The sequence below is a fragment of the Rhyacophila brunnea genome, unplaced genomic scaffold (genome assembly GCF_057557595.1).
Source record: "Rhyacophila brunnea isolate RB1 unplaced genomic scaffold, BYU_Rbru_1.0 scaffold_17, whole genome shotgun sequence".
In the NCBI taxonomy this organism is placed as follows: domain Eukaryota; kingdom Metazoa; phylum Arthropoda; class Insecta; order Trichoptera; family Rhyacophilidae; genus Rhyacophila; species Rhyacophila brunnea.
In genome coordinates, this window is record NW_028232827.1 from 21,556,666 (window position 1) to 21,584,636 (window position 27,971).

The 27,971-nt window shown below is 33.8% G+C and overlaps 3 protein-coding genes and 1 long non-coding RNA gene across 8 annotated transcripts in view; 1 reads left to right on the forward strand and 3 right to left on the reverse strand.

Annotated features, from left to right (window-relative positions):
* Positions 1-4,543: 4,543 nt before the first annotated feature.
* On the reverse strand, positions 4,544-7,215 carry LOC147073829 (uncharacterized). 2 transcript variants are annotated; one of them, XR_015070341.1, is made up of 3 exons: positions 7,048-7,215; positions 5,967-6,165; positions 4,544-5,501 (listed from the first exon to the last, which is right to left on the reverse strand). It is a non-coding gene; the product is annotated as an uncharacterized LOC147073829 (long non-coding RNA). The 2 variants fall into 2 exon arrangements; XR_015070340.1 differs by lacking the exon at positions 7,048-7,215 and adding an exon at positions 6,744-6,969.
* LOC147073830 (putative isoaspartyl peptidase/L-asparaginase GA20639) lies at positions 6,755-13,845 on the forward strand. 4 transcript variants are annotated; one of them, XM_085944201.1, is made up of 6 exons: positions 6,755-6,948; positions 8,501-8,699; positions 9,048-9,244; positions 10,555-10,668; positions 11,677-11,848; positions 12,976-13,845. In XM_085944201.1, the coding sequence occupies exons 1-6, from the start codon at positions 6,793-6,795 to the stop codon at positions 13,254-13,256; spliced, it is 1,119 nt and encodes a 372-aa protein (XP_085800327.1). In that variant the 5' UTR covers positions 6,755-6,792; the 3' UTR covers positions 13,257-13,845. The 4 variants fall into 4 exon arrangements, with proteins under 4 accessions (XP_085800327.1, XP_085800329.1, XP_085800328.1 ...); XM_085944203.1 differs by lacking the exon at positions 6,755-6,948 and adding an exon at positions 7,515-7,898; XM_085944202.1 differs by lacking the exon at positions 6,755-6,948 and adding an exon at positions 7,515-7,595.
* Positions 13,846-14,243: 398 nt separating this feature from the next.
* On the reverse strand, positions 14,244-21,212 carry LOC147073831 (SREBP regulating gene protein). Its single transcript, XM_085944205.1, has 4 exons — positions 21,033-21,212; positions 20,604-20,763; positions 18,005-18,156; positions 14,244-16,959 (listed from the first exon to the last, which is right to left on the reverse strand). The coding sequence occupies exons 1-4, from the start codon at positions 21,141-21,143 to the stop codon at positions 16,747-16,749; spliced, it is 636 nt and encodes a 211-aa protein (XP_085800331.1). The 5' UTR covers positions 21,144-21,212; the 3' UTR covers positions 14,244-16,746.
* A 6,357-nt stretch (positions 21,213-27,569) lies between these two features.
* Positions 27,570-27,971, reverse strand: part of LOC147073832 (transducin beta-like protein 2) — a 225,609-nt gene continuing 225,207 nt past the window's right edge. Inside the window, exon 6 of the mRNA XM_085944735.1 lies at positions 27,570-27,925. Within this exon, the coding sequence (XP_085800861.1) occupies positions 27,828-27,925 (98 nt within the window). The 3' untranslated portion in view covers positions 27,570-27,827. The remainder of the gene's footprint in view (positions 27,926-27,971) is intronic.

The following is a 27,971-nucleotide window of genomic DNA, read 5'->3' on the forward strand; positions in this document are numbered from 1 at the left end:
TCACAGAGTTGCTACACCGGGTAGAGGAAGAGTCGCAAATATGGCTTCCTTATTAATAGAAATAAGACCAAGTTTCATGGTTATCGATCGAGTTAACCTTTTACTCGCAGCTTACACTCCAAAATCTAGAAACAGTGGGCGTGTTTGTATATTTGGAATCGACCATCAGTGGAAAAGGCGGATGTGAAGCATAAACTAGAAAGCGCACACAGATTTGCAAAAAATGTGATTACTTGTCTGACCACTATAATATGGAAGGATCAAGATAATATCTTACTTGCCACAAAAATTATGCTTGTGCAACCATTAGTATTTTCCATATTTTTGTACAGTGTCAAGTCATCGACCAGTTAATCCTCCAGATACTCCAGATAAAGTAACTGCTCTCAATAATATGTCTGAGACACATTCTGCAGTTTTTTACATATTATTCGGCGTGGAACAGATTACCTGGAGAGACTGGTGGTTTACGGTGGCCTCCAGAGAAGGCGGGCAGAAAAAGAGCGTCGACATGCTGGAACGAGCAAGTGAAGGAGCTTACTGACGTAGCCTAGTCTTCATTCTGTTCTGAGAGAAGCAGAGGACCGAGAAGGGTGGAGTCTCAGTCGTGCAGAAGATGGCTGAATTTCAGAGTAGTCACAATCCTCAGCCATAAAGGAAAAATCGAAAAGAAAGAGATGGCGATTGCATATTTAAAAAAAGGACAAAATTTTAAAGCTATATCTCAGTTTGGTAAATACGTTGCTTGATCTATAAAAACACTTTCCAATAATAACATTCCCTATATGAATAAAGCATTTTTTTTTTTATTAAATAAATAACAATAAATGAAGCAATAACTGTATTTATTTTTCAATTCTTCAAAATTCACCTATTTTTGTCTTTGTTTTATTTTATTCTTTAACCATCAAACTGAAGCACAAGAAGGCAGGCTTTTGCTGACTGTGTCAAATTCGCTCTTGTATCGCTTTGTCTCGCTCAGATCCCCACCCACTCTTTCTTATTTCCTGTCCTAATTATCAGACATCACTTGTAATGCGGGAAGTTTCCAATTGGATGTAGTTAAGCAGAAAACATCCAAGCCACAATTTTACAAACTGAGAAAAACGCATTTGAAATTTTGAAGTAACAAATTAACATTTAGTATGACTTTTATCTTCTTAAGATTGAATTTGTAATTTAAATACTTACATGGAATTAATTATAATGCATATTAATTGATTCATAGATTTTTGAAAAATATACTAATTTTAAAGTTATTAAGTGTTTTTAGGGTTGGATGTTTTCTGCAAATTAAAAACTGACTGTTTTGTGTTTGTATTTTCCTAAATATTGTACTGATCTTAGCACATAAATCCTTGGGTCAATCATCTTTATTTGAATATTTTTTTATAAATAAAACACTATATTAGTACATTTATTTTACACATATATGTATTGAAAATTTGTTTAATAAAAAGGATCAAGCGATAATCATGATGAAATCAAAGCGACAATCAAAATGAAATGTGCCTAGAGCTTTCTGACCGACTGAGAAGTGGAAATGCAGCGTACTTCGCGCTGAGTCGTCTGTTCAGGTCCAAAATGCTGTCCATCAAAACGAAATTCCGGGTGTATAACGTAGTCATCAAGCCAATTGTCATGTATGGATGTGAAACGTGGGGTTTAACAGAAAAACAAGAAAAGGCGCTCCAAGTGTTTGAAAACAGAATCCTCCGGAGAATACTTGGACCCGTCAATGAGAACCACCGGTGGCGCATCCGCACAAACGCTGAGCTCTTCGACCGATACCAACCTAGAATCACTAATATTCTGAGGTCAAGAAGGCTCAGATGGGCGGGCCACGTTGTACAATCTGAAAGATCTAGAACTCTCTATAGGATTTACAAAGGCACACCAGCTGGCACTCGACCTCTTGGCCGCCCTCGACGGAGATGGGCGGACAACATTCAAAGGGATGCGGAAAGGCTGGGGATAGTCAACTGGGAAGAGAGAGCGCTGGACAGAGATGCCTGGAGAAACGTTGTGCAGTCGGCCATGGACCTGAACGGCCCCTAGCGCCAGTTTAATAATAATAATAATCAAGCGATAATCATTAGAACATAAAATAGGTATGGATACTGTGGTCATAATAAATTTATATGTAAGTACCTACTTCATGTTATATTGGAATTTCAGGTTTAAAATCTAATATTTGAGAATTGTAGCCATACACATACTCGGTAATATCTGATGAACCCGTAAGATTTTCATAGTGTATTTTTGCATCATTCAGCATCATCATGCTTTTTATTCATTTTGGAAGATTCATTGCTTTTCCTTCTGGCAATAGTGAAGTTAATAGACTTAATAAATTGTCAGTCGACACACCTCTACGCTGTGTATTTACTGCCACGAAATCCTCTTCAAAACTATTAAATATAAACTATAAATATGGGTTTTCCTTTAACAACTTTATCACTCTTATTTTGAGCCAATTTATTTTTTGGCCATTGGTATCGACTTCTGGTTATTCACAATATGTTTTTCAAGATCTTTACTACCCTTGATATCAACGGTTTTCATTTGCGTCACAATCAAAGGATTTTTATTGCGGCAATTTTACATTATGTTTATATATTCGAATGGAGTGTATATTCATTGCTGTTGCTTGAGACTGCATTCAATGTCACCAAAATCTCTGTCGTTGGGCAGATAGCTATGTCCACTACACAAAAATTTTAGTGTTACTGTATTGAGGGACGGCTTTGATTCAAGTAATGCCTTTAAGCATGAGAGTAATCTTGGTTCTGCCCCCCACATGAGTCTGACTATAAAATTAAATCTTTAACTGCTGAAGATATGTGACTTGAATGCTTTAATATGCATGACCCAACCTCTTGAGAACCTCTTCATGCAATGCCTTCTAACCACACATAGCAGAAACTTTTCTGTTGTTTTCCACTATGGATACCTAAATTATAAAGCCATAGTTGGCGTTTATAAAAAATGATATTAGTGGAAATTCTCGGTAAGAGAAGGGTCTTCTGCATATCAAATGTGAGACATTCTGTATTGTCTGTTTTTTGCAGTAAGCAGATCTAATTTTAGCAAATCTTGCGCATTTTTTGCTAAAGCCTGGTGTTTCTCTTTTTCTGTGATAAGTTGTGCTTTTTCCGAACCATCTCTTACGTTATCGATTTTCACCTTAAATGTATCGCAAACGTTACACGTATCTTTTTTTAGCGGTTTTGTTTTTAGGTTGAATTTAGCATAAAATATCTGTTTATAGATAGCAAAGGTTACAGGATTATTAACTTCCGTTTTGAACATAGCATACATTTTTGCCAATGTCATGTCAGGTGGTAGAAAATTGCTTTCCGTGTCTCCACGGCAGTAATGTGAGGTATATTTTGGAAGCCTATTAATTTGCTTAATGATAGCATTCACTTTTTCTTCAGGTACTTTGTTCAGCCCACCTTGTTTTAACCCTCTTTGATCCAATAGTTCCTTATGGCCTGAAATTTTCTGAAGAGCAGTGTTAATTTGGTAGGAGTTATATTGATTGTTTTGCAAAACATCAATCGGTATACTCTTTTTTTGTTGAGAGTATAAACCCTGGAGAATTGTCTTTTTGTAGAATTTCTACCATAACACCGTTTTTTGGGTGTTTCAGTCACAAGGGTAGTGATGAATGTTGTTTATGAATTATAAGAACCTAATTCCCAAAAACGGTTGAATTCGAATTTACATTCTTCTTCGGTAATTTGTTCATTGCATTTCATTATACAATTACAATAGGTAATAATAAATAAATTCTTTGCCTGATTTGAGTACACCTTTATAGTCACAATACGGCTTATTAGTATTTCTGTTCAACTTCGATGTCTTCTTTGATTGCCGATATTTTGGCTTCGGACCTCTTTTAGGACTGGTAAATATTTATGACGAATTTTCAAGAGATGAGGAATTGACATCATTTGTATCCATGGAAACAGCCGACTCGATATCTGCATTAATATCTAGGCTTGGAGAAATAACTCTCTAATATAAAATCGTATCGTATCATATCTCTATCGAAAAATAGTCTAATAATATTAAAACTCCTAACACGTCCAAGTTACATGGATTACATACATGCGAATATTTTTAAAACTCCTACAAGTCCAACCCACATGGACGTATTCTGACAATATTAAAATTATAGTTTGTCTAATTGCAATAAAAAAGCAGGATACGTCCAAACTACATGAACGTTTTCTCGATATTATTTAACAGCGATAACTTTTTCTGGGTGTATATTTCTGGTTGGACGTTTTCGCCATATTAAAATATTGATGTTTTTGAAGCATTATACGTAACAAAATGAAAATTCTCAATTTGTGGGTTGGACGTTTTCTGCTTAACTACATCCAATTATAAGGCCATATCAGAGCATAATATTAATCATTGTCTGCGAGTGTCAGCGTTGCCAGATAATTATTTTACCGAATCGGGATTTTTACCACATCAAATAAAAAAATCGGGATTTAGGAGCAAAATGCGGAACATTCTAAAAAATACATAGTGCAATATTTCCAATGTTTATTTCTATAATATCAATCATAAATGACACAACACAAACTACAATACTAACTCTTAGACTATCAAAATAATAATATTAAACAATACTTTTTCTTGACACTCGCTTATTTGTACTTGGCTGAAGATTTTACTTCCTGAAGTTTCTTTCTGCTGCTTAATGTATTGGTAAAATTCAGCATGTTAGTATATCATGTTGAATTGAACAACTAAATCCGATTTTATCAACTCAATAGAGCACCTGTTCCTTGCATCTGACCAGCTTAAATTCATCTGAGAAAATACCTGTTCGGTATAGCAATTAGATGTTGGTATGCTTAGAATAAATTTTTAAAAAATCAGCTTGAAAATGATGAGAGAGAAAGAAGAAACGATTGAAAACTTTCTTAATTAAAATTAGCGGAGAGCAACTGAATAGACTGCACATACTTTCAATTACAGTACACCCTCAGTAATCCGCCGCTCGATTATCCGACAATTACTATAATTCGCTGTTATTTTTACTAGTTGAAAGCACAAAATCAAGCTCTGTAATTTGCTGGCATTCGATTATCAAATTCAAATACAACGCAGATGGGACGGGTTTATTTTGGAAACTTCTCCTTCGTAGAACGTACATTCATCGCGAAGAAAGTAATGTACGTTTGACACGGTGTGCTTACTTCTTCAGAGGCATACGAAGATTTTGGCGCTGTCAACTATACCGTATCCTATGATGTTGCTGGCAGGGCCAACTCCTCAGTAGTGTAATCATCCAGAATCTCAATAATTGATTCTGGTACCCCATCTTGACATCGGACGGATGTTGGATTTACAAATTCCAAGACTTGTAGATCCATTCCTGTTAGCTTGGCAGTTGAAGGTTCACCTCCTGTAGCAGTAGAGTCCCTGATTATTGTGGCCTGCTTCCCTTTCGCTTTATTACGTATATCCTGCCATGTCTGCAAATTATACGTAACTACCATTAGTTTTACATAGCAATATCATCCTACAATGAATGTCGAGAATGAATGAAGCCGATCAAATAACCAAAGGTGTACGAACTACACGGTTGGCATACTTTGGCTACATCATGCGGCATCCTGAGAGACCCACAATAAATATTCATCAGCTGTATACATGATTTTACTACCTTATCCGAATTGCGACCCTCTTTTATAAAAGCCATGTAAACTGTGACCCTCAGGTACACTTTTATGAAGACATCTTTGAAAGGGCCAATCTTCACCAAGAATAATCATGTGAATCTTTATTTACTGCCCAACACTTTTTCTAATTCCTTGACATCGATTTTTCACCTTTGCATTGTGCCTCTGACGTAATAATTAAATTAAATTAAACAAATGAGAATCACCGTTGAGCACTCAAAATATATTATAGAATATGAGTAAGTAGTGGGTACTCACCGTTCTCCAATGTTTCCAGTCTTTGTTCATACAGGAATCGCATTCAGAGTTAGGGTGATATCTTGCCATCTGCTTCAAAGTCTTAGAAAGTGAAGGTGTTGGTCAATTTCCAAAGAACCAATTTGGGCTGAATGGCCATGTAATCTAATAAAATTGATCTCTGCTGCACACTGCAATATGCCTTTCTTTCCATCTTGGCCTGAAAAAATAGAAAAACAAAACATAGAAAAACGCAACCTCACCAGATACGATGGATGAAGTGATATTATCCATAAACTATGTATTAACGTGACTGAGTATTTCTGATGTATTAAGTGGTCACGATTGCTGTATGGAAGATAGGTACATCTATTACGTATATTTTCTTACGTAAATGATGGTAAGTATGTTTTCTCTCTAGGCACCGTGCAATCTCTTTTATAGATATCGATTTTGCACGATTTGCTGTTTGCAGTTAGCAATTCTGGGGCTTTATACCCTAACTCGGGAGCTGGGAGATATGAAGTCTGTTACTCAGTCGCTAGTTTATCCGACTGTGAACGAATTGTTGATATTTGCAATATTGCAACTTTATGTCGAGACTCGAGACCAATGACCAAAAAACCTGTAGGTATTGGTAAAATCAGTAGGTATGGTCACATTAATTAATAGCCTTCAATAAAATTGTATTTTATTAGGCATTGACATAATATTATGAATGTGACGTCAAATTTATTACCTACAGTTGGTTATTCAAATGTAGAGAAATATTCCGTTATTTATTAATTTATTACCTACCTAAGCACATTATTAAACAGGAACATAGTGATTCTCTGTTTGAGTCAAGATGAGACCCAATAAAAACAGTGGTTATTATCTTATCTTATTTGGATTTTTATTGTCTATTGCGTTCGCTATAGGAGAGATTGAAAACAGTTTCTATTCGTCCAATACATCGATAGAAGACACCGATCGCAATAAGCAAGATCATCCGCCATTTCAGGTTTTTATTTGTACCTACTATAAATTATTATGACGTATCTACGTTCGGTCCGAATACTAATGACAGGTAAATACTGTAAAATCAAAACATCAACTTTACCTCGTCACCAAGTTCGAAGTTCAAATTAATTTTATCATTTTTCAATTATTTTTTTCAGGATTAATTAATAAATGTGAAGTTGTTTTATTTTATTTTAGTTTTTTAATTTTTCATTTGCACTTTTATGTTTTTATGTATCAGCTGCAGTGTTGCCAACCGTACTATAATTATAGTATTTGTACTATAATTTTGGTCCGCTATTTTTACGTTTCGCAATCGAGTCGTCTCCGAAAATTTGGAAATCTGCGGCCCGTGGTGAAATTTTCTTCTCCTAAAAAAACGAGCCGACTCGCGAGCCCGCGGTGAAATATTTACACATAAGTACTACTAAATTCTCCGTTATTTTTTTTCTGAGAAACAAAAAACCTATACATTTTCAACAGATGACAACGCGTACTATATTTTATCCCCAAATACTATAATTTTGGATGCTCTGTACTATAATTCTACTTTCAAAATATGGCAACACTGATAAGCTGTCAAACTTAACTGTCACAACACAAACATAACCCTAATTATTGTGAGGAAAATTTTTAAATCATTATTAGGTAGGTATTTTCAAACTCAGAGTAAGTGTCTATTAATCAATCTCATTGTCTATGTCCTATTCATATTAATACGCTACCTACATGTAGCTAATTTTAGAAAGTTTTGTTTCGAGATACCTATCTAAATAACATACCTACTTACAAAGTTATTGGAAATAAATAAAGGATAACATTTATCCCCCCCCCCCCACTCTTCCCAATGCTTGATAGCAAAGCAAGCCTGGCATTTATTGCATAGATAATTTATTAGCAGGACCAAAGCAGTACCTACTAAAAGATTGGTAGATATTGACCAAAGAGCTTGTAAGTTGACAGGACCATAATAGGTACTTAAAATTTAAACATAATATGACAACAAACTGTCGTATAAAACCGATTTGTCGGTGGGCGCAATTTATAAAATAAAAAAATAAATCATGCAGGCAACAAAGAGAGCTGGGAATCTCCAATAACACAGAGCTTTACTTGTGCGTTTGTGGAACGCACTACCTATGAATTTTGGTTGAAACATCGCAATGTGATCATGGCATAAGTAAAATCACACCATAAGGCATGGCTTCTCATTTGTGGGCTCCGAGTTCGATATCCAGTGAAGTCACAAAACATTTAAAAAAAAAAGAAAGAATATTAATTCAATAGGTAATTGTGAATATTTAATCATGGATAATAAAGTTGATCCATCTGGGTTGTGTTTTCAAAAAGAGTCCATTTTATTCTGTCCACAAACGTTTTTTGTCATTTAAGTTTTTAAATATTAAATTTCTTTAATTCTTTTGGTGGGTTTTAGAAGTTAGAGTGTTTATAGTATTTTTGATTGATTTTGATCATTCGTTATCAATAGACACCTCAGTTCTACTTCTGTTTCTCTACAATTCATTGGATGTTTCATTTTTATTTTTTTAAAGAAAACAGAGATGATTGAGCCCGTGCTGATAGTTCACGGCGGTGCCGGAAACATTCCGCAGAGCAGATTCGCCGCCAAGATCAAAGGTGTTAAGTTGGCAGCCACTATTGGCTACAAGAAGTTAGTCAGTGGGGGATCAGTCCTTGATGCTGTCGAAGCGGCCGTTAATTCTATGGAGGACGATGAAGCCTTCAACGCAGGTACAAATTTAATCTTTTCTCTACATTCTCAGAGTTTGTGAACAGAAAGAGGGATCTGATGAGACACACGGAAGAAATGTTACTCTTTTATGATTATATTATGTAGTAAGTGACTGGAAAGTAAATTACCATACCACATAATTATAGCAGTGGTATTAAACTTTGCGCTGTGAGCAACACCCAGGGCTGCCATGGCATGTTTGAATTTTTTTATGGTAGTTGAAACACTTTAAAAAAGTAACAGAATTTTTTATTTTTCGAGAAATAATTTTAAAACTTACCTAAGTACTAAAAAGGGGATTTTTTGAGGAGTTCTAGAGGGTTTTTTTTATATATAATTTATTTTAGGATATGGATCTGTTCTTAACTTGGACGGAGAAGTGGAGATGGAGGCCAGTATTCAGCGCGGCTCCGACTTGAAAGCTGGCTGCGTCACTCTCGTCAAGGATTTTCGACACCCCATCAGTCTTGCGAGACGAGTTCTTGAAGTTACACCACATTGTATGCTCGGCGGAGATGGAGCGAAGAGATTCGCAATTAAACAGGTACTACACAATGTCGTAATACTATAGGTATGTTGCTTACTTTTACCTCTATACTTTGGATTGGTTGTTAGCTGATCAATCAACTTTGAAGACATCAAAAAATTCAATCTATTTTCTAAAAAATTGTAGTAGCCATTGTCAAATTATAAAATTACTTTTCTGACTTACTTATCTATTGAACTCCTGTATTTCATAAACATCAAATTCTGATTACTTTTAGAAATCTTATAACCACCTGAAAACAATAGGAGGGTCAATTTTATATTTGTTTGATATTATGCCTAATGAATCATCAATATTGTACACAATTTTAATAGTATGTACTTACTTCGAATATTATTTATTCTCTCATAATAAAATACATTCTTTCAATAAAGAAGACTCATTTAGATATTGTGTCACTTAGCAGTTTTTTAACACATTGTACATGTGAGTGTCTAATGCATATTGTCACTATTAAAGAATGAAGAGTTTTAACAATCATCTAAAATGGCCTTAAGAGACCGGCTACACAGTAGGGATGGAATAACTGCTGCATTTCTTCTGTTTCCCACATTGATTGATATGGACAACGTCGCATTACTCCAGGACAGGATAATATCTAAGCCAGCTCTCGCATCTAAAATCAGCTCGTCTGCCGCACAGCCATAAATCAAACCTTCTAGGAACGTCGATTCGATGTTGCATATGAAGACCGTGCACATCTACCTGGCGATAGACGAATATAACCTCTCGAAACGTATAGATATTTGAATGCGAGCCGGTATAGGAATGACCAATTCGTAGGTGTTTGTGTGCATTCTGGCGTCTTCGACTCGCAGCCCGAAATGCAGACGATTTGTTGATAACAGCACTAGATGTTTTTTTCAAACTAAAAAATCACATTCGACCAATCTGCGGAGCTCCATTTAATATATATAATAGTAAATAATGATGATGTCACATCGACGTATTCGACACGTTACAGGCGAGACGAGTTTTGATGTGCGAGCCGGCTAAGACTTATAATGATGCTGTTAGCCTTGGTTGCATGCTTTGTTGGGGTGACAGCAGATACGTTGTGATTGTGTGTAGTGCAGCTATTCTGCAACATGTTATTTTCTCAGTGACAGAACGTTTTTGTAATCCTGAAAACCCGCAGCTAGATACACAATCTGTATAAGCACAACAAATTATGCAGTAAAGTTCTGTTCAAAACCACACAGTGGAGTCAGACCCTAAAATTTGTTTTCTTGCTAGTGTGGATAATATAACAACACTTCCCCTGTCTTGATAACTCGTAAAAGTTGAATTGCATTGTTTTTTTCCAGGGTTTTGAAGTGGTCAATTCAAGCAGTTTGGTGACAGAAGCAGCTAAAGAAGCACTGGCTAATTTCATCGAAAGTGGCGGAATTGGGAAAATAGAAATCGGCCATCAAGCAAATGTTCGTATACCTGTAATATTATTTTTACAATAAATTTCGTATCCCATTAATAACATATTCACTCAGTACTAAAATTCAAACCCTTAATCCCCCAGATTATCAAGGAATACACAAATGGTTAGATAAAACATTATTGAAAACATTTTGCTATAGTTCAAAGATGTCTACGTTAACTGTACGTGATTCCCAGAAGTAACACCATAGAATCTTGTGAAAGATCTTTGACTCCACTGTAAGAATAGCATGTGGCGACCAATCTTCCCCGAGCACACCTACCAAAATATGTCCGCACACTCCTCACACAAAAATATTGTAAAAGAAAGTTTCCTTTGCCAAGGTGCAACTAACGCACGCAAGTGAAATTTTACATTGAGCTGGATCACTATATCCGTCCCATTCTATCGCGTGCCAAAATATACAAAAAGAAGATACTTACGTATTTATCAATGACCACCTATGTGCCGGGTCCTGTTTCAACTTCCAAGAAACAGTGTCAGTAGTCCTTATTGTGAAAATTGTATTAAAAATTATCGTTGTTAGTGAGAACTCATTGGATGCTAACGACGCGCATAACGCTTAGGTGGCCATTAGATATAATTAGCATACTATTTAAATGTGGTAATTAATTAGTAATTATCTAGTCAGCAGTCAATGTGAGAAAACTGCAACCTAGTTTTAGTTTTAAAGGTCTGAATGGTTATAAGCCTTTGACTCTTAGAAGTGAAAAATCGTATGTGTGTGTTTGTGGGGGGGGTGTAAATTTATCGCGCCGGGTGACACCAACCTTAGTTACGCCACTGCTTAGATGCGTTGATCCGCACACACAATAGAAAAATTAGAGGGAACGTTGGTGAGTGTGCAAGACCATGATTCCATCGGATTAATGGCCTAAAGAGAGACTTGTTGAGTGCTAGGAGTAATCAATCTAGGCTGTAAAGCCGCAAAAGAATTAAAGTAAAAAAGTGTTTGATTCTCATGACTTTTAAAGAGACCTTTGATTGCCAACAGGAAGGTGGAGTGGGCACAGTAGGTGCGGTAGCCGTGGACAGTCAGGGCAGAATAGCTGTGGCCACATCTACAGGTGGCATGACAGGCAAGTACGTGGGCAGGATTGGAGACACGCCGCAGATCGGCAGCGGTACCTACGCTGATGATTTCGTCGGAGGCGTTTCAACTACTGGTAACCATAAATTACATATTTTTACACCGTGAGTATGTATATAGGTACATATGTACTGACATGAGCTGGAATTGTAAAACTTACTAGTTTCGTTAGTACTCGTGCTCCATCCTTCGAAGTGGGTTGTAGATAAATTAGATATGTAAATGCCAATCGTCACGAATCTCACAAATGGTGACAACGCAAAGCTATATACAGGTATTGTTTTGAATTATAGAAATTGGGATCTTCAACACCCCCTGGCAATATTAGTACCTATGCAATGTTATCACAAGCTTTTTTTTTTGACCATATCCGATTCTAATAGTATCATATTATATGGACCTATACAGAGTGGAGCAGATTTTTGTTTGTACGAGAAATGGATGTTAGCCACATGCTCAACCTATTAGGTCCATACTCTTAACTCCAAACACAAATTGAAAAACAATATGTGTATTTGCCAGACCCAGGATTCGAACCTGGGACCCACTGGTCCACCCCCTGGGACGCTTAGCCGCTCGGCCATCGTGGACATTTTTACAAATAAGGGATGTTAATTTTTTATAGTAGGGGAAAGAAGGAATTGGGATTTCTGTAGCATAATTTTATGGTGGATTAGGTTTGAAAACTATATCAAGTAATTTCTAGTAGGTATGTAGCTCCTGGCAGTTACAATTTAGTAAATCAAAGGTCTGATGGGCAGGGTCTAGGGCTCTCGGCAAAATTATATAATAATTGCATTTATCAAACATCATGTTATTGTATTCATAAATGCGCCAGCTGAGATAAAACATTTGGATAGATTCAATAAGTATAGTAAAACCTTGGTTATCCGGACTTAGACTATCTAGATTTTTTTGACTAGTTTCATATGATTCGTACAGCACTAAAAAAATGATTTTTCAAAAATTGTTTCTAAAACAGTTTATTCTGGTACCTACATAGTAAAATACATATTTTATTATTTTTTTAACTAGGCAGATTTGTTATCCAGACTATCTTCATCTTCAATCGGTCTGTATAATAGAGATTTTACTGCATTTAAAAATTTTGCTTCACACAAAACAGTCACTTACGTTATAGTTTTTTGTCAATATCCCTATCAATAACAATTTATAATCGGACCAATTTATTTTGCATTGCAGGACATGGAGAGACTATCTTGAAGTATTGTCTCGCTCACACAATCATCAAGTTGATGGAGAATGGTGAATCGGCCAAAGACGCAACAATAAAAGCGGTCAGCGGAATGACGAGTCGACTCACGCAGACAGCAGGTGCCATAACCCTTTCAAACAAGGGTGACGTCGGAGTGCATTTCAGCTCGGAGAAAATGGCCTGGTCTTATATCAAATCAGGGAATATTCACTATGGAATTTTAATTAATGACGATTTTTCCGAAGACTTTGATCTAAATAAGATTTAATTTATGTGATAGTTTTTATGTTAAAGTCTACAATCGACTGATTTTGAATAGGTTGTGCTGTTTTATAATAATTGCAAATTAAAAGTATGATATATTACTTTTTTTAGACTGGAATAAGTTTATTTTAAATTACAAGAGAACTTTTGTAAAAGTTAACGGTGCGTGTATAAACGTGTCTTAATACATATTATGTACGCACTAATGAATATTTAAATGTACGATATGTTTATAAATAAAACAAACTTTACGAGAACTGTTTATCTTTTCCTTTTTTGTTGTAGTGAAAACCTTGAAATGTTGACATTCACCTGTATGGCAGCAGGATGTAGGCAAGAAACAAAACTACAGACAGAATAATAATAATATTAATAAGAACAAAAATATAGACGAATCTAAAATGGTAAATTGGGTATGGGAGCAATGTTGCCAACTGTCGTTGACAAAAACGTGCTAGACAGGGTACGAATACAAGCTATTTGGGAGGAAAAAATGCTAGATTTTGTGAAAATACCACTTTATTGCCTAACGAAAAAAAAATCAGTATATGGGTAAAAAATCACACCATATTTTCCCAGAAACTCATTTCAAAATTGACAAAAATAAATTTATCTAATAACCTACGATAAGTAATAATTAGGCAGGTAATACCAGAGTGTAATCCCCGATAATTGTCAATCCGATGCAACATGCCTATGCACACATTAAATTATAATATCTGATACCTTTATTTCACTATAACGCCAAGAATGCTCCTATTGTTTTATTTCTCAAGTGTACCTACCTTCATTAAATACCTATCTGATGGTCAGATATTTGAAGTGCAAGAAAATAAATAAACTAAACATCTATAAAGTTAATATAAAATAAAGGAATCAAAAAATGCCATAAGCAAGATGCATTTTTTGCCTATCGAAAAATGCTAGACCTGGTAACAAAAACGCTAAGTTGGTATCGCTATATGGGAGTAGAAAAAAATATCGCATGTTAGAAAACAAGTCATTTATTTACAAATGAGGTTTCTTGTTATGAACAGTATAATTATAATAATAATAAATTGTATGACATTGGCAAACATAATGTAAAACAGTACAAAATATTTCAATTTTATTAAATGTACTGGTGACCAAATGGTCAATGAGTGGTTTATAATTTTATGTAGACCAATAAGATACATAATTGCTTTTGTAACATATGTATAGAACAATAATAATGTCCATAAAAAATGAATTCTTCATTCATTAATACAATAAAAAGTCCTTCGCATACATATGGTAATACTTGTTATCAAAATAAAAAGACACATTTTATAACACAATTATTAATTTGTACAGTTCTACTGTTATAGATATGGAGAAACTGTCTTTTTCAGCATTTTTTTAATATGTAGTTATAATATACATAAATCATCATAGGTTTTTTGGGGATAATTATTGAATTAATTTATTACTCAATACCTAAACTAGGTCACTATAAAATAATATAATATGTAGATATCCAATATCTATTTCACAGTGGCGAAGTATGGAGGTAGGCTATGGAGATCCGACATAAGTAGCGCAAACTAAACTTTGCCAGTCATATGTATCTGTTACCATTGAACTAAGAATACAAATCGCAGATGGTATCGGTTAGTTTTTAAATTTCAATTAAACCATAATAGATATTACATATTCTATAGATAGAAGAATATCTATTATCGTTTGGTTTAGGCAGGGTATAATTAAATTTTAAAAACTATCTGCAATTTGTATTCTTACAGCACCTATACACATGCATGGATTTACTGGCACCAATAGTGTGTAAATTCAACTATTGCAATAATAACTTTTTATTTATGTAAAAGTGCTGACTGTCTCGCCAATTTCATTTTTCAAGCGTAAGAAAGATGTGTTGTCATTTTATGGCGCTATTTGACTGGTTGTGAAAATTGGTAAATGTAAAAAATGCTCTGCGCGGTGAAGTTCGTATTTTTTCCAGCAGGTTTGCCACTAACATTCTACTGCGCAGGCGCAGATATCTCACAAGTTTCAACGTAAAAATTCAGAAGCTGCTGAACTTTTTTGATCCATGCATACAACTTACATGATATGTGTGTACACATGCATTTTCTTATTATGGCCGTGATAATACACATGAAGTAAATCCATGCACATGTTCAAACGGGGTATTAGTTTAATGAAAACAAATAAGAGTGACTGAAAAAGTTTAGTGTGCACTATAATATCGGACCTTAAACAGCCTAGACTGACCCTTCGCCACTGCTGTCTCGGTTGGTTTATAATTTTGAAAGATCATATATATGACTGAAATCTTCATCACTGAAAATATAGTATTTTCTCATTGACAAGAGATATGTATTGTGGAGATTTATTACTTCACTAAGGTACATCTCCACCCGGCTAGCGGTTGCACTGTAGCAAAAATCAAACAAGATATATTTTTGGTGGTCGACGTGGCGGGAATCCGTCTTTGTTAGGTAAAGACATTATACATATTTAGTACCTAGAGAGAATTTTATATTTCACTTTTAAAATCACAATGAAGTGACAAAAAAACAAATTTTCATGTGAACTTTACCATTTTATCAAACAGGAACGACATCGGACATTGTAAAATAATATAACAATATTTAAAAATATAACAGATACATGATAATAATTGAATTAATTCGTAAACATCAATTATTATTTGATATTGATTTAAAAATATCATTCAACTGCAGTGTATATTATAATTCACACTCTTTGGTTTAATGGGCATTAATTCAATGTCAGCCAAATTAATAATAACCTATAATAAACAATTGTGATTATTTGTATACTATTTCTTGGCACATACCAAAGATGCTAAGTACACGATGGCCACAAGAGTCAGTTTTAGAAAAAAATACAAACTCAAGGCGGACCACAACTCCCCAACTCTATCTATTAAATGTATTTGATTTTCAAAAAACACATTTGTTGAATGGGAAAAAAACTGACACATGCAATAACTACACACAAATAGCGGGAAAATATTAAACCCGTAAATGAAAAATCAGGATTGCACTGTAATAATATTATACTCTTTTTAGTTCACAAATCATGCTACTTTGAGACCAAAAGGGGTCAGGAATCCGAAATCTGCTAATAGCGTATCAGGATTTCAAGCTCATTAATTTAAGCCACACTTATGCAGTGCAGCAATATTGTAATTGGCATCTTTGGTACATATATAACTTGGCTAACTGATAAACAAACAAATGAGTCGTAACAATATTTCTATCAAACTGTAAAAATCACAATTAGTATAATTCATTTTTTTCTAAAATGTTAATATTAATCAATTAATAATATGTACACTAGGTATGTAATTACTATATTAATTGTTATTATGCTACAATATAACTAATTTAACTATAACGGTCAGGCATTTACGTAAGTTAGATGTGCTCATGAGTATCGAACGGGACATAAACATAAAAAGATATCTAAACACTAATTGGAAGATACTAAGACGGTGTCTCTTGGAACTTGTCCTTCCCGGGCAAGTCCTCACCGTAGCAATGTTTTTCTTTTGGATCTCTGTAAGAGTTCTCGTGGTGTACACTCAGCGAGTTGGTGCGACATTTCGCCAGGCACAATTCGAAATGATCGTTCACTGACGCGAATAACACATTATTTTGCACTGACACTTTGTCTAAAACTGATTGGAGTATATCTCTCTGAAAAATGAAAAAAAAACATAATAATATGTTATATTAAATAATGCATAATAGATGCAGAGACCTTGACACAAGATCGCAATCAATTTTGTTGAAACAAAAATACGCATTGGAAATCAAATTCTTCACAATTAAATAGTGTTGTGCGTTTAGAGACATTTGCATAACTGAGATAATTAGCTTTAAAGAATCGTCTTTTCTTGAATATGTTTGCAATAAGCACAATAGCGTTCCAATTCAAAATCACACCAATCAATGGTTAAAAGCCTTTTTAATTTTTTATATTTTATAGGTTTATTTTTAAATTGGTATTATAAGCTCATCCGTCGTTCCATCGTGTACACTATAACAGCATTCAAGAACGCCAGAATCTAGTTAGCTAGAAGAAAAGACAGATCAGGCTGACACTCCCTTGAGGCATCCGTGGCATGTGGCTGAGCTAGGTCCAATGGTGTCACCTTAGATTTAACGACAGGTTGCATCACACCCACTATCCACCGCAAGTATATCGAAGGTTTAGTGCACAGATATTGTATATCCAGTTTAGTATGTTTTGAGAAAATCGAAGTTTAAAATTTGAGATGCATGAGAAATGGACATATTATGTATTTGAATGATACAGTATCTTCTAAAATATCCTATTTGGACGTACAATATTTTTACAACATAAAGATATGATGCAGACGAACATATTGTGTATGTTAACTCAAATTGGACATACAATATCTGTGCACTAAAACATCAATATGTTCTCCAAGCTCAGCATGCAGATGGCTAGTCGAGTCTTCGTACAATGACCAATTGATAATGTTGCAGGATTTAATTATAATGTAAATTAATTTAACGAATTTCTAAGAAATAGCAGTATTGTTTACCTCACAATTATGTTATATGAATATGTTCAACAAATGAGAGAAGAAAGAACCACCTTGTAAGCAAAAGTAAAGATTATCGATTTAAAGTATTCATTTGGCCAACTTCTTTGCAACCGATATAGAGGCAATTGCTTAGTCAATAATTATTAGGATAACTAAATTTGAATTACCTTGTCTGGATGAAGGCAGCATGAAATACAATATTCATAGATAGCGCAGCATCCATTTTCAGAGCAGGTGTAACATGAATACTGCTTGGTGGTCTGTGCCTTCGTGTTACAACACCCCGACACCAAAATTTCAGAACGGTGACACGCAAAGCCTGCAAAATAAAATGCAATATATTCTACATGACAATAAAATAAATAAGTAGATAATTTGATCGATGTGATAGAGGTCACCAAGCTTTTTGAAATGGCAATGAGCCAGACATGTCACACGACACGTTTAAAACTGCCGGACAAATGCAGTCCTACCCAAGGGTCACTAAAAGATGGCCCTAAAACCTGTTCGACAAGCACATGGCAAAAAATCACTAGTGACTGAGTGGAAGGATCTATGGGAGAACCTCATACACTGTCATACAGCATCGAATTCACTGATAATGTTTCTGAAGTTATTCCAAAATTATGAATACTAATTAAACATATAAAGTAAGTAAGTACTTAGTCATAAGAATAAATTTGATGGAATTTAAGCATAACAATCTACATAGATTATAGTATAAGTGCTTTATGACAGTAAGTAGTTATATTCAGATAGCTATACTTAGATAACAGTGTACAGTGTACACAATTAATACTTACATTACATGAATTTGTTAATCTACGATAAGATAAAGAGATGGAAATGCAACACAGATTTATGATAAATTTAGTAGAGTAAAATACATCATAATTTTTTTTCTGTTAATACTGACCTTTTCCAACGTCTGTATCTACATATTATTGTGTGTCAATATATTATTAAGTCCCGGAAGAATTCATATACAATATATCAAATAATGTCAACTTGTATGTTGGTTACTTTATAGAAAATAGAGCTATTTTACATAGCATTACATTAATTTGACTACCTGTTATCTAGGAATTGAACAATATTATAATTGTTATGAGGAAAGTTGTATGTAATATCTATTTTACAATAAGCGATTATTAATGAAATGTATATTATGAAAAAACTACTTTACTACAGAATAATGTGAACTCTTCATATTACATTTTAAAGCAATACCATAAAAGGTTTTAGTATGATTGAAGTAGCAACAATAAAAAACTATATCGTCTCTGTTCTGGCAGAACACACTAACTGGAGAATACTAGTTTTGAGTAATTTGACTTTGAAGTTGTTAAAATGTTTGAAATAATGGTCTATCATGTGAGTTTATTTAGTAATCGAAAAAAGGATGACTTTAAAATAAAGACTGCTTATTTATTAAGAAGGTTTCCAGACGGTAAAGTTTGAAATAAGGAACAACAAGTACTAACTCAAGATGTCATTTTTCGAATTAGTGTCTTCTGCCAGAACAGTGACGATATATTCTCTGCGTTGGCAGTATTGAATGCATTTGCTTATAAATATCCTTTTTTGCATACGGTAACCTACTTTTGAAGCCTAGCTTTGGTCACTTACGTATGTATTATTATTTGTGATTTAACATAATTTTTCATTTAAATAATGGTGGTTCCTTGTATCAAAAGGCTTGCAACACTAATTTGTAGGCATTTTTATGTAAGTGCAGTCCCGGAAACTAAATCTCAGAGCATGGGAATGCCTGGGGGCAATAAACCTATTATTCTTGCCACGCTGAGTTATGAAAACCTTTCATGGATTATTTTTGACTGGTTTTCGTAAATATATATTGTATCATATCTTTTCCAGTAAAAAAAAAGTTTAAAAATGATTCGATATCATTTGTTTCTAAACTTTAAAATAAACTAAAATCTACCACATACTACCAATGACATATTAAATGGACAACTCACTTCATATCGGCGCGCACGAGAAATTGTACATGAAAGTCATTCACAGATGTATAGGTAGACGTCACGTGACCATAGACGTATCCATTTCCATTATGCGATACAAACTTCGAGAATTTATAGTAATATAACCTTTATTGTAATGGCGTATAGTGTCATTGCGTTAGAAACAGATTATCGGTTACTTACGACTTCTCGGAGATTAGACGCAAGTTTGCCCAGCGCATCACAGGCGTCTGTCCAATGGTTTCTGTTATTCAATTGCATTGAATAAACATTCATCAATATCTTAAAATGGCATTTTATCAATAATAAATAATACTAACACATGAAAAGTGATATCCCATCTTTCTTGGAGTGTTCAGTAGATTTTTTTTTACAATTTTTAACTAGGCACATTGGCATTTTGTAACACAATAATAACGGCGGAGTCGAAACCTGACAGTCAGAAATTTTGTATGGGCAGACCCAGCGGTGTCGCCAGACCGCTTGCAAGCAAAATGTTTATTTGAGCGTAGGATGCCGATATTAAAATATGAATTTCGCCATCCGGCAGACCCGACACAAAGTGAGTGTCATTTTATTTCCAGATGCTTCGTCCATATTAATGTCATTGCATACTACTTATTTCTGGGTTATAGGAGGTTTTGGTACGTTTATACGTCTACAACCACCCTGACAATTATTGTCTGAATTATCAGTCAGAACTTTGTCAATTCATATTCAATTTTTGACAATGAGCTAGTTATTTTGTTTTCAGTAATGCTGTTGCATATTTAGTACATACCTCTATCGTCAACAAGAAGTACTTTTCCCTGCACCGAATTTCGACAACTTCCAATAACGTCTGCCAGACTTTCGTTATGTTCTTGAAGAGTCCGCCATATAAATGGATTCTTCCTTTCTAGTATTATTTCTTGGGCTCCGGAATCCACCGTATTATTATTCTAAATAAAATTAAAAAACATTATTTATAAAATTAGCATGCAATAATTAAATCTAGAATGAATTTTCAGGTCAAGGAACTTAGCGGTATTTAATATCACATAAAGAGAATAATCACTTAAGATACAACGGTCGATAACTCAATAAATTTGAAGATTATTTAGGTACTATAATAAAATCAAAACAATTCGTAAATACTACTAATAATAATTATTCAATCATGGGATATTGTTATTGGTAGGTGATGGATGAGTACGCATGTATTACTCACGTCTTTCATCAAACTAACGATACAGTAGGTAAGCGAACAAATTAATATTATTCCAAGTACTAATCTCCGTCTAATAAATCGCATTACAGCCGCATACCACATTGTAATCATAAAATCGAGACATTTCAAAAGTTTTCTTTGAACGAAACGTCAGTCTTTCATACCATAATGTAAAGAATTAAATCATAGATAATATGCTGCAAATTGTTACGTATTTTATCTATGGTTATTGCCATACTTCTAAAAATATTTATGGTCAGAATATAATATTGCAATAATTGGTTACGCATCAAAATCGCCTTGAAATTTTGTGCAATCACATTTTTAATACAGATAAGGTAAGAAGAACTATAAATAATCAGTTTTTATTAAGTAGTTATTTTATATTATGTGCCATAAATATGATGGTTCGTAAAAATGTATGCAGCCAAAAAGTTTAGACCTATTTTTAAAGCTCTGAACTTTTGAAAAACCAACTGCGAATTCCATTGTTTTTCTTTTTGGGGCAAACCAAAGAGATTGGACTCCTCCCAATCTCTTTGGGGCAAACCGAAATTTGTTTTGGCTTCAAATTAATGGGTAAGTATATATATGCATTAACAGCAAGTATTTTAATAAAAAATCTAGCCAGTATTTTATTAAAAAGGTGGGAACTATTTAATATGAACAGCAAGTAAAAAATGATTATTGGTAAGTATTATAATATAACAATGGAAGTATTTAAATTATGATAGGGAATTATTTAAATAATTTCCGGGAATTATTTAAATAATTAATGGTAAGTATAAATATCAATTTGTCGGTATAAAATCTATTTTGGACAGATTTTTTCTTTTACAGAAATAACTTATTTAGTAGCTTCCTTATTATGTTAAATTTAGTATGATAGTATTATTCTTTCTATCTGGCTCTCCAGAACAGATTGTACTATTAGAATGGTATTTCTCTATTATTTCATCCCTTATGCCCATTTAGTGTAGCAGCATTTGTGTATCTATAAAATGGCTCAATGATGCAATGCGAGTCTCCTGAGCAAGCTTCTAGTGCCTTTAAGATACTATTTCATTTTAACTATCAGCTGTAACTTAACTTAACTGCACCTTCCGAACCATCAGTTGTAGGTAGCTGTTAGGCATACACTCTTGATCTAAGCGCACTTCAAAGATATATGTAACCTTACCTTATGAGATCCAAACCTTTAATCTCTACTTCATTGCGGAGTTAAATAAATTGTGGTGTCTATTATATACATTTTCAACTTTGCAATAATAACAAGACATACTTCAGACTTGTATAGTGCTTATTACATATTATTTTCAGTATCAGAATTAAATAATAAGAAAGACTTCAGTTGTTTACAATAAATGTATTTCTTGTGTTCAAAAATTCACAATAATAATCAATGGTAACAAACATATGACAGAATAAGACGTTTCCTTCAATGGTATATCAATTACACACAACCTATTACTAAAGACGACCGATGTCGATCAATGTGAATGATTGAAAATGATAATCTAGAATACACACCCAGTCAAACGATAGCATAAAAATCTTTTCCTTCAATTACGTACAACCTATTACTAAAAACGTTCATGCAATTCATAAAAGAAAACATAAAATTTGTGTTGTTTTTACTGTTATATTACTTTATGCAAGTCTACATATAAATAACACAACATTTTAGGATTATCGGAAAACATTCCGATAATCGCAACTTTTGACAGCTCAATTTTTTTATTCGTTCGTTGATCAGTATCAGAGCATAGACAAATCGGACGACTTATTAATATTGTCCTCGGACTTTTGGCTCGCCAATGGCAATACGTTTCACGGTCTTGTTTACATTACATACTGTAATAAATTAACAATATTAAATTATTATCTGATTCGGCATTTACACTAATAGTAAAAATAATAATATACATATTATATAAATAATTAAGATACTTACTTAAATTAGTAATTTTAAAAGACGTTGAAAAAAACCTTTTTTGTAGTGATGAGTAAAAAACATGTAAAATATAAAAAATCCACGAACCCTAACTAATTATTTAGCATACAATTTTAATTGAGATAAATTTAATATCATACTATTAATTATTGTTGTATCCAAACTGAGATTCATTTTTTTTATAAAATTAGACAATAATAGGTAATAAAAATGTACTTAGTTTAAAAAAATGATTTCTGTAATATGTGTAGTACCTACCTAGAGAACCTATATTTTTGATCAATTATTAATTTAATCTTTGAGGTTATTCGCATTTATTTTGTGAAATGTCCATATAGCTCTTTTTTCTGCACCTCTGCGACTTCTTATTTGATCTTCTTTTAATAATAATATAATCATAAATAGTTTGTTCTTACCGATATTCATGAATGCATAGACTAATATACTTTATATGCGATAATGGTAACCCTAAAATGCCGTGCGCCCCATTAAATGTTTTTTACTTTTCATACTATCAAAATAATAATGGATATTCATTTTATCTATTGGCCCATGTCATTTAAATAATGATTATTTATTTTTACTACTGATTTTTTAATATTATTTCTTGCTGTACCAATATTTTACATTCAACATTAAAACTGGCGGGCTTATACCGATACTTTGAAATAAATACTTACCATTCATTTAAAATTCTGACAGTTGTTATTTAAAAACTTTTCAAAATTGTCTATTAATACTTGCTTCAAAAATGCACGCCATTTGTTTTATGCTCAGCCTGAGAGCATTTCACTAATAACCAATGTTGTCTCGATTTTTCGGTAATCTCGATAATCGAGGTCCTACATACTGTAGTTTATTATAATATCTGTACCTCAGAGGCAGATGGATGCAAGTGCCAAATACCCAATTGTTCAGGAGAGCCAAAAAACAATTTTTATTTTAAATAAATATTCATAACTTCTAAGAAAATATACCTACATATAATGATCATTATTTTTGTATTCTAATTCAATTAAAGTACTTCTGGAATATGTAAGAAAGGAATAAATATAATACAATTTTATATCTAAAAAAAAATAAATAAAAAACGTAGTGTGGATTTGCATCCTTCTGCCTCTAAAGATATTTTGTTAAATGTGGATTTGTATCTTATTTACCTAGCCAAAATAAAACAAATTATAAGTTTAAAAAATTTATAGGTATAAATATAACAAAGCAAAACACTTTTTTTTTTAAATTTTATTATGTATTCATCATCATCACCAGCCTGAATCTATTCACTGCTGGATGAAGGCCTCGCTAATCTCCAAGTTGATTCCACTTTATTTTTTATCATTTCATCGATCCAGCGGCCTCTAGATCTACCTTGCGGATGTTTTGTACCTCTTGGATACCACTGGATGAATAAATTTGTCCAACGATTGTTCTTTCTTCGACCTATGTGTCCAGCCCATTTCCATTTGAGGTTTTTAGCAAACTTTATACCATCATTAATCCTTGTCTGTTCCCTTATCTACTCATTCTTCTTTTTGTCCGTTTGCGTTATGCCCAGCATGCACCTTTCCATTCCACGTTGTGCTACTCTAAGTTTCTGGATCTCTCTTTTACTTAGGGTCCATGTTTCACACGCATGTGATTACGGGAAGTACACACTGGTTGAACACTTTGCACTTTAGGCACAGTGGGAGGTCATTTTTGAAGAAATTATTCAGGCGGCCAAAAGCACTCCAGCCTAGCTTTACTTTGCGAACAATTTCATCAAATATACAACCATGTATAGACACACTTGTTGTGCCAGATAGATGTAGTTTTTTACCTGTTCGAGCTGAATGCCATTGATGAGGATCTCTTTTTGGCCCGAAAAGCAATTGAACATGACTTTCTTCTTTGACACATTTATTTTCAAGCCTACTTTGTTGCTTACTCCAGCGAGTTCCTGCATTCTGCTTTGGAGGTCTTCTGAGTCTTGCAAACTACTATTTATTGTCATCAGGAAAGCGCAGATGATTCACGTATTCTCGATTTATGGGGGCCCGCGTCATTCCAGTCAAATTCTCTAAATAAGTCTTCAAGTGTAGCTGTAAATAGTTTAGGTGAGATTGTATCACCTTGTCGGACTCCTTTGCTGATAGGAAATGCGCGATGGTTTATGGAGATGTTGTTGCGCTACTGTATATATTATTGAAAATATTTATATAGCGCCCGGGGATTCCTTGATTTCTGAGTGCATCGAGTATTGAAAATTTCTTTATGGAATCGAACCCTTTCTCATAGTCTATAAAACCCATGGATAGCGGCAGCTTGTATTCCTGTTATCGCTCTGATTTCTCTGATGACTTAGATATGGTCCATAGTGCTGTATCCCCTCTAAAGCTCGTTCTCCTGGCTGGTTCTCGGCTAGTACATATTGCAGACGGTTTGAGAAAATTTTATCTTAGTGGATTATTGGATTTGCATCCTTCTGCCTCTAAGGTAGGTATGGCACTTGCATCTTTATTCTATGCATATCTTGGACTAGGACTTCCATCTCTCTGCCTCTAATAAATAAAGCCTTTAGCATGACGATTCTTGAAAAAAATCATTTTCCCCAAAAATGGAGTTGCATCCGTCTGCCTCTGAAGTAGAGATATTTACTTCGATGTTTTTCATATGTACACGTTTATACTTAAAACCATGGCCCCCACATCTTGAAGCGGGCCCCCTACCTATCGCTAAGGTTAAAGTAAGTGTGACGATCTACAGTGTAATACAAATAGTGTTCAAGGTAAAATATAGGGTATTTTATTGCAATTTTTAATACACCCATTTGAATTGTGAAGTTGTCGAATATCGACAAACAACAATCAAAAATTAATAGAGCTATAGAAATAGCGCCGCAGGTGACATTTTTTACTACTAGTGCAATTTTGTTGTGTGTTTATCTCCCTTGGCTGGTCGATCCGCCACGCGCGGGCTCTCCTTAAGCCCGGGCCCCAGGCTCCCCATTGTGGGGGGCATGCATAAAACCTACACGTTTTTTTACATATTATATATTATAATGGCTTTAAATAACAATATTTCTAAACTATTATTCATTGGTAGAAAGTATTTTCTATCAGAAATAAGAGAAATCTTTATCTGTGATCCAAAGCTTGGTTCAACCTCTGGTGATTCACTTGGAGCTTAAACTGTAGAACACGTCATGAATTCTACCCATCCACATGACTTGAACCCGTGTGATCCATGGATTCAGAGGCAAGGTGGACGGTCCCATTCCACTGCAGATACCTCAAATTCTAATTAAAATCCATTTTGAAACAAACACCATCTGCAATATTAATTAAACGTATCACATTGGATAAAATTTATGTGGCAAACATTCATTTTGATTTATAGGTATATTTTAAATATGAATTTCAGTCCATTTTTTGATGATATGGAGATGATACACTGTATATTTACTTATGATATACAGTGGAACCTCTCATAAAGAGCACAATTCGTTCCAGAATCTTACTCGTAATGTGAAACACTCGTGAAGCGAAACAGTTTTTCCCATGTAAATAATTTTAGGTTGTTTCTTCTAACAATTGATACCTCTTAGGATTTTTGCAACATGCAATATTTTCATTAGTATTTGTAAACACAACACTTTAGGCCCATATTCCATAAATCATAATATGTGTGGGTGTTATCATTACGTCGCTGTAGGATTGGTTTGTCGAATAGACCAAATGTCAATTGTTCAAGAGAGGCGGCTCTCGTGGTGCAGTGGGTAAGGCGCTGGCCTTCCACCCGAGAGTTCTGGGTTCGATTCCCGGTCATGACAAAAACATTTATGTGTTTTTCTCAAAGCCTGGGTGTTTGTGATTGTTCAAAATTACTAACAACCACCTTGTACGAAAAAGAAAGGACATGGTTAGGTATTAATAATTCTAAAAAAAAAAAAAATTGTTCAAGAGACGAAAAACAAATTTCATTATCCTATATTAAAATACATGGAGGTATTTAAATTGTTGTTTTTACAGCATATGAATGCTGTATTCATTACAAAGCAATTTAAAGAAAAGGATGGTTCTGGTCCATTTAGATACAAAAAATCATTCTGCATTTAAAGGTTGATTTCGACACAAACGGATATTCGACAAACCATAGCGACGATTATCAACAGGTAGGTAGGTATCTTCAACACACTGCTGGCTTTATAATTACTTATTAATTACCACATTTAAATAGCATGCTAATTATATCGAATGGCCACCTAATCGTTACGCGCTTGGCGCGTCTTTAGCGTCCAATGTATTAATAAAGTCTTATAACGGGTTTATGAATGAAAATAACAAAATATTATGTAGATTTTAGGTTATATTTCAAAGAAATGAAAGGTTGAAAAATATTTTTTTTTTCACTTCTATGATATCAACATATTATTGTAGCGCTTTAAAAACTTGTGTTTTTTTGCAAAGCTATAAAGAACATGGCACTTAATTCAAATTGGAACTTGCTTTATAGAGAAATCACAGAACCACCTAGAAAAAGATTCAACATCTTTGACTTTTACCTTTGTAGGAAACAATAATTTGAATATTTAAAAGTCAATATTATTTATTACTGATATTTTTTATTAAGAATCATTATTAAAAAAATACAGTCATTGAAAATAAATGCACAAAAATAAAGGAACTTGTTAATCTTACATACAGTTAACATCACATTGAATATTACATTTAATTTTATTGTATAATAGAATAATATTATATCAGTCTCAAACATAAATTCAATTGTCATGGCATCTGAAGCGTCTTCAGCCCTGGATGAGATTATCAATAATAATACACAATGGTAGATTTTCACTTTGTTTAGTATACACTTATGTTATGAAACACTCGAATACGATGCTCCCCGTATGCAAAAAGATATTTTCCTGTCGGATGGAATTGCAGTCCATTAATTCTCTCTGCAAAATTAAAAAAACAAACAATTAAAATGGTTTTGCAAAAATA

What these genes read in the sequence shown, in the direction of transcription:
- LOC147073830 (XM_085944201.1), top strand. Translation starts at nt 6,793, where the DNA reads ATGAGACCCAATAAAAACAGTGGTTATTATCTTATCTTATTTGGATTT. An exon ending in AAGATCATCCGCCATTTCAG is followed by an intron (nt 6,949 to 8,500) that starts GTTTTTATTTGT and finishes ATTTTTTTAAAG; the next exon opens with AAAACAGAGATGATTGAGCC. An exon ending in AGAGATTCGCAATTAAACAG is followed by an intron (nt 9,245 to 10,554) that starts GTACTACACAAT and finishes GTTTTTTTCCAG; the next exon opens with GGTTTTGAAGTGGTCAATTC.
- LOC147073831 (XM_085944205.1), bottom strand. Translation starts at nt 21,143, where the DNA reads ATGATTACAATGTGGTATGCGGCTGTAATGCGATTTATTAGACGGAGA. An exon ending in TCGTTAGTTTGATGAAAGAC is followed by an intron (nt 20,764 to 21,032) that starts GTGAGTAATACA and finishes AATTTTATTTAG; the next exon opens with AATAATAATACGGTGGATTC. An exon ending in ACTTCTTGTTGACGATAGAG is followed by an intron (nt 18,157 to 20,603) that starts GTATGTACTAAA and finishes TTTATTTTGCAG; the next exon opens with GCTTTGCGTGTCACCGTTCT.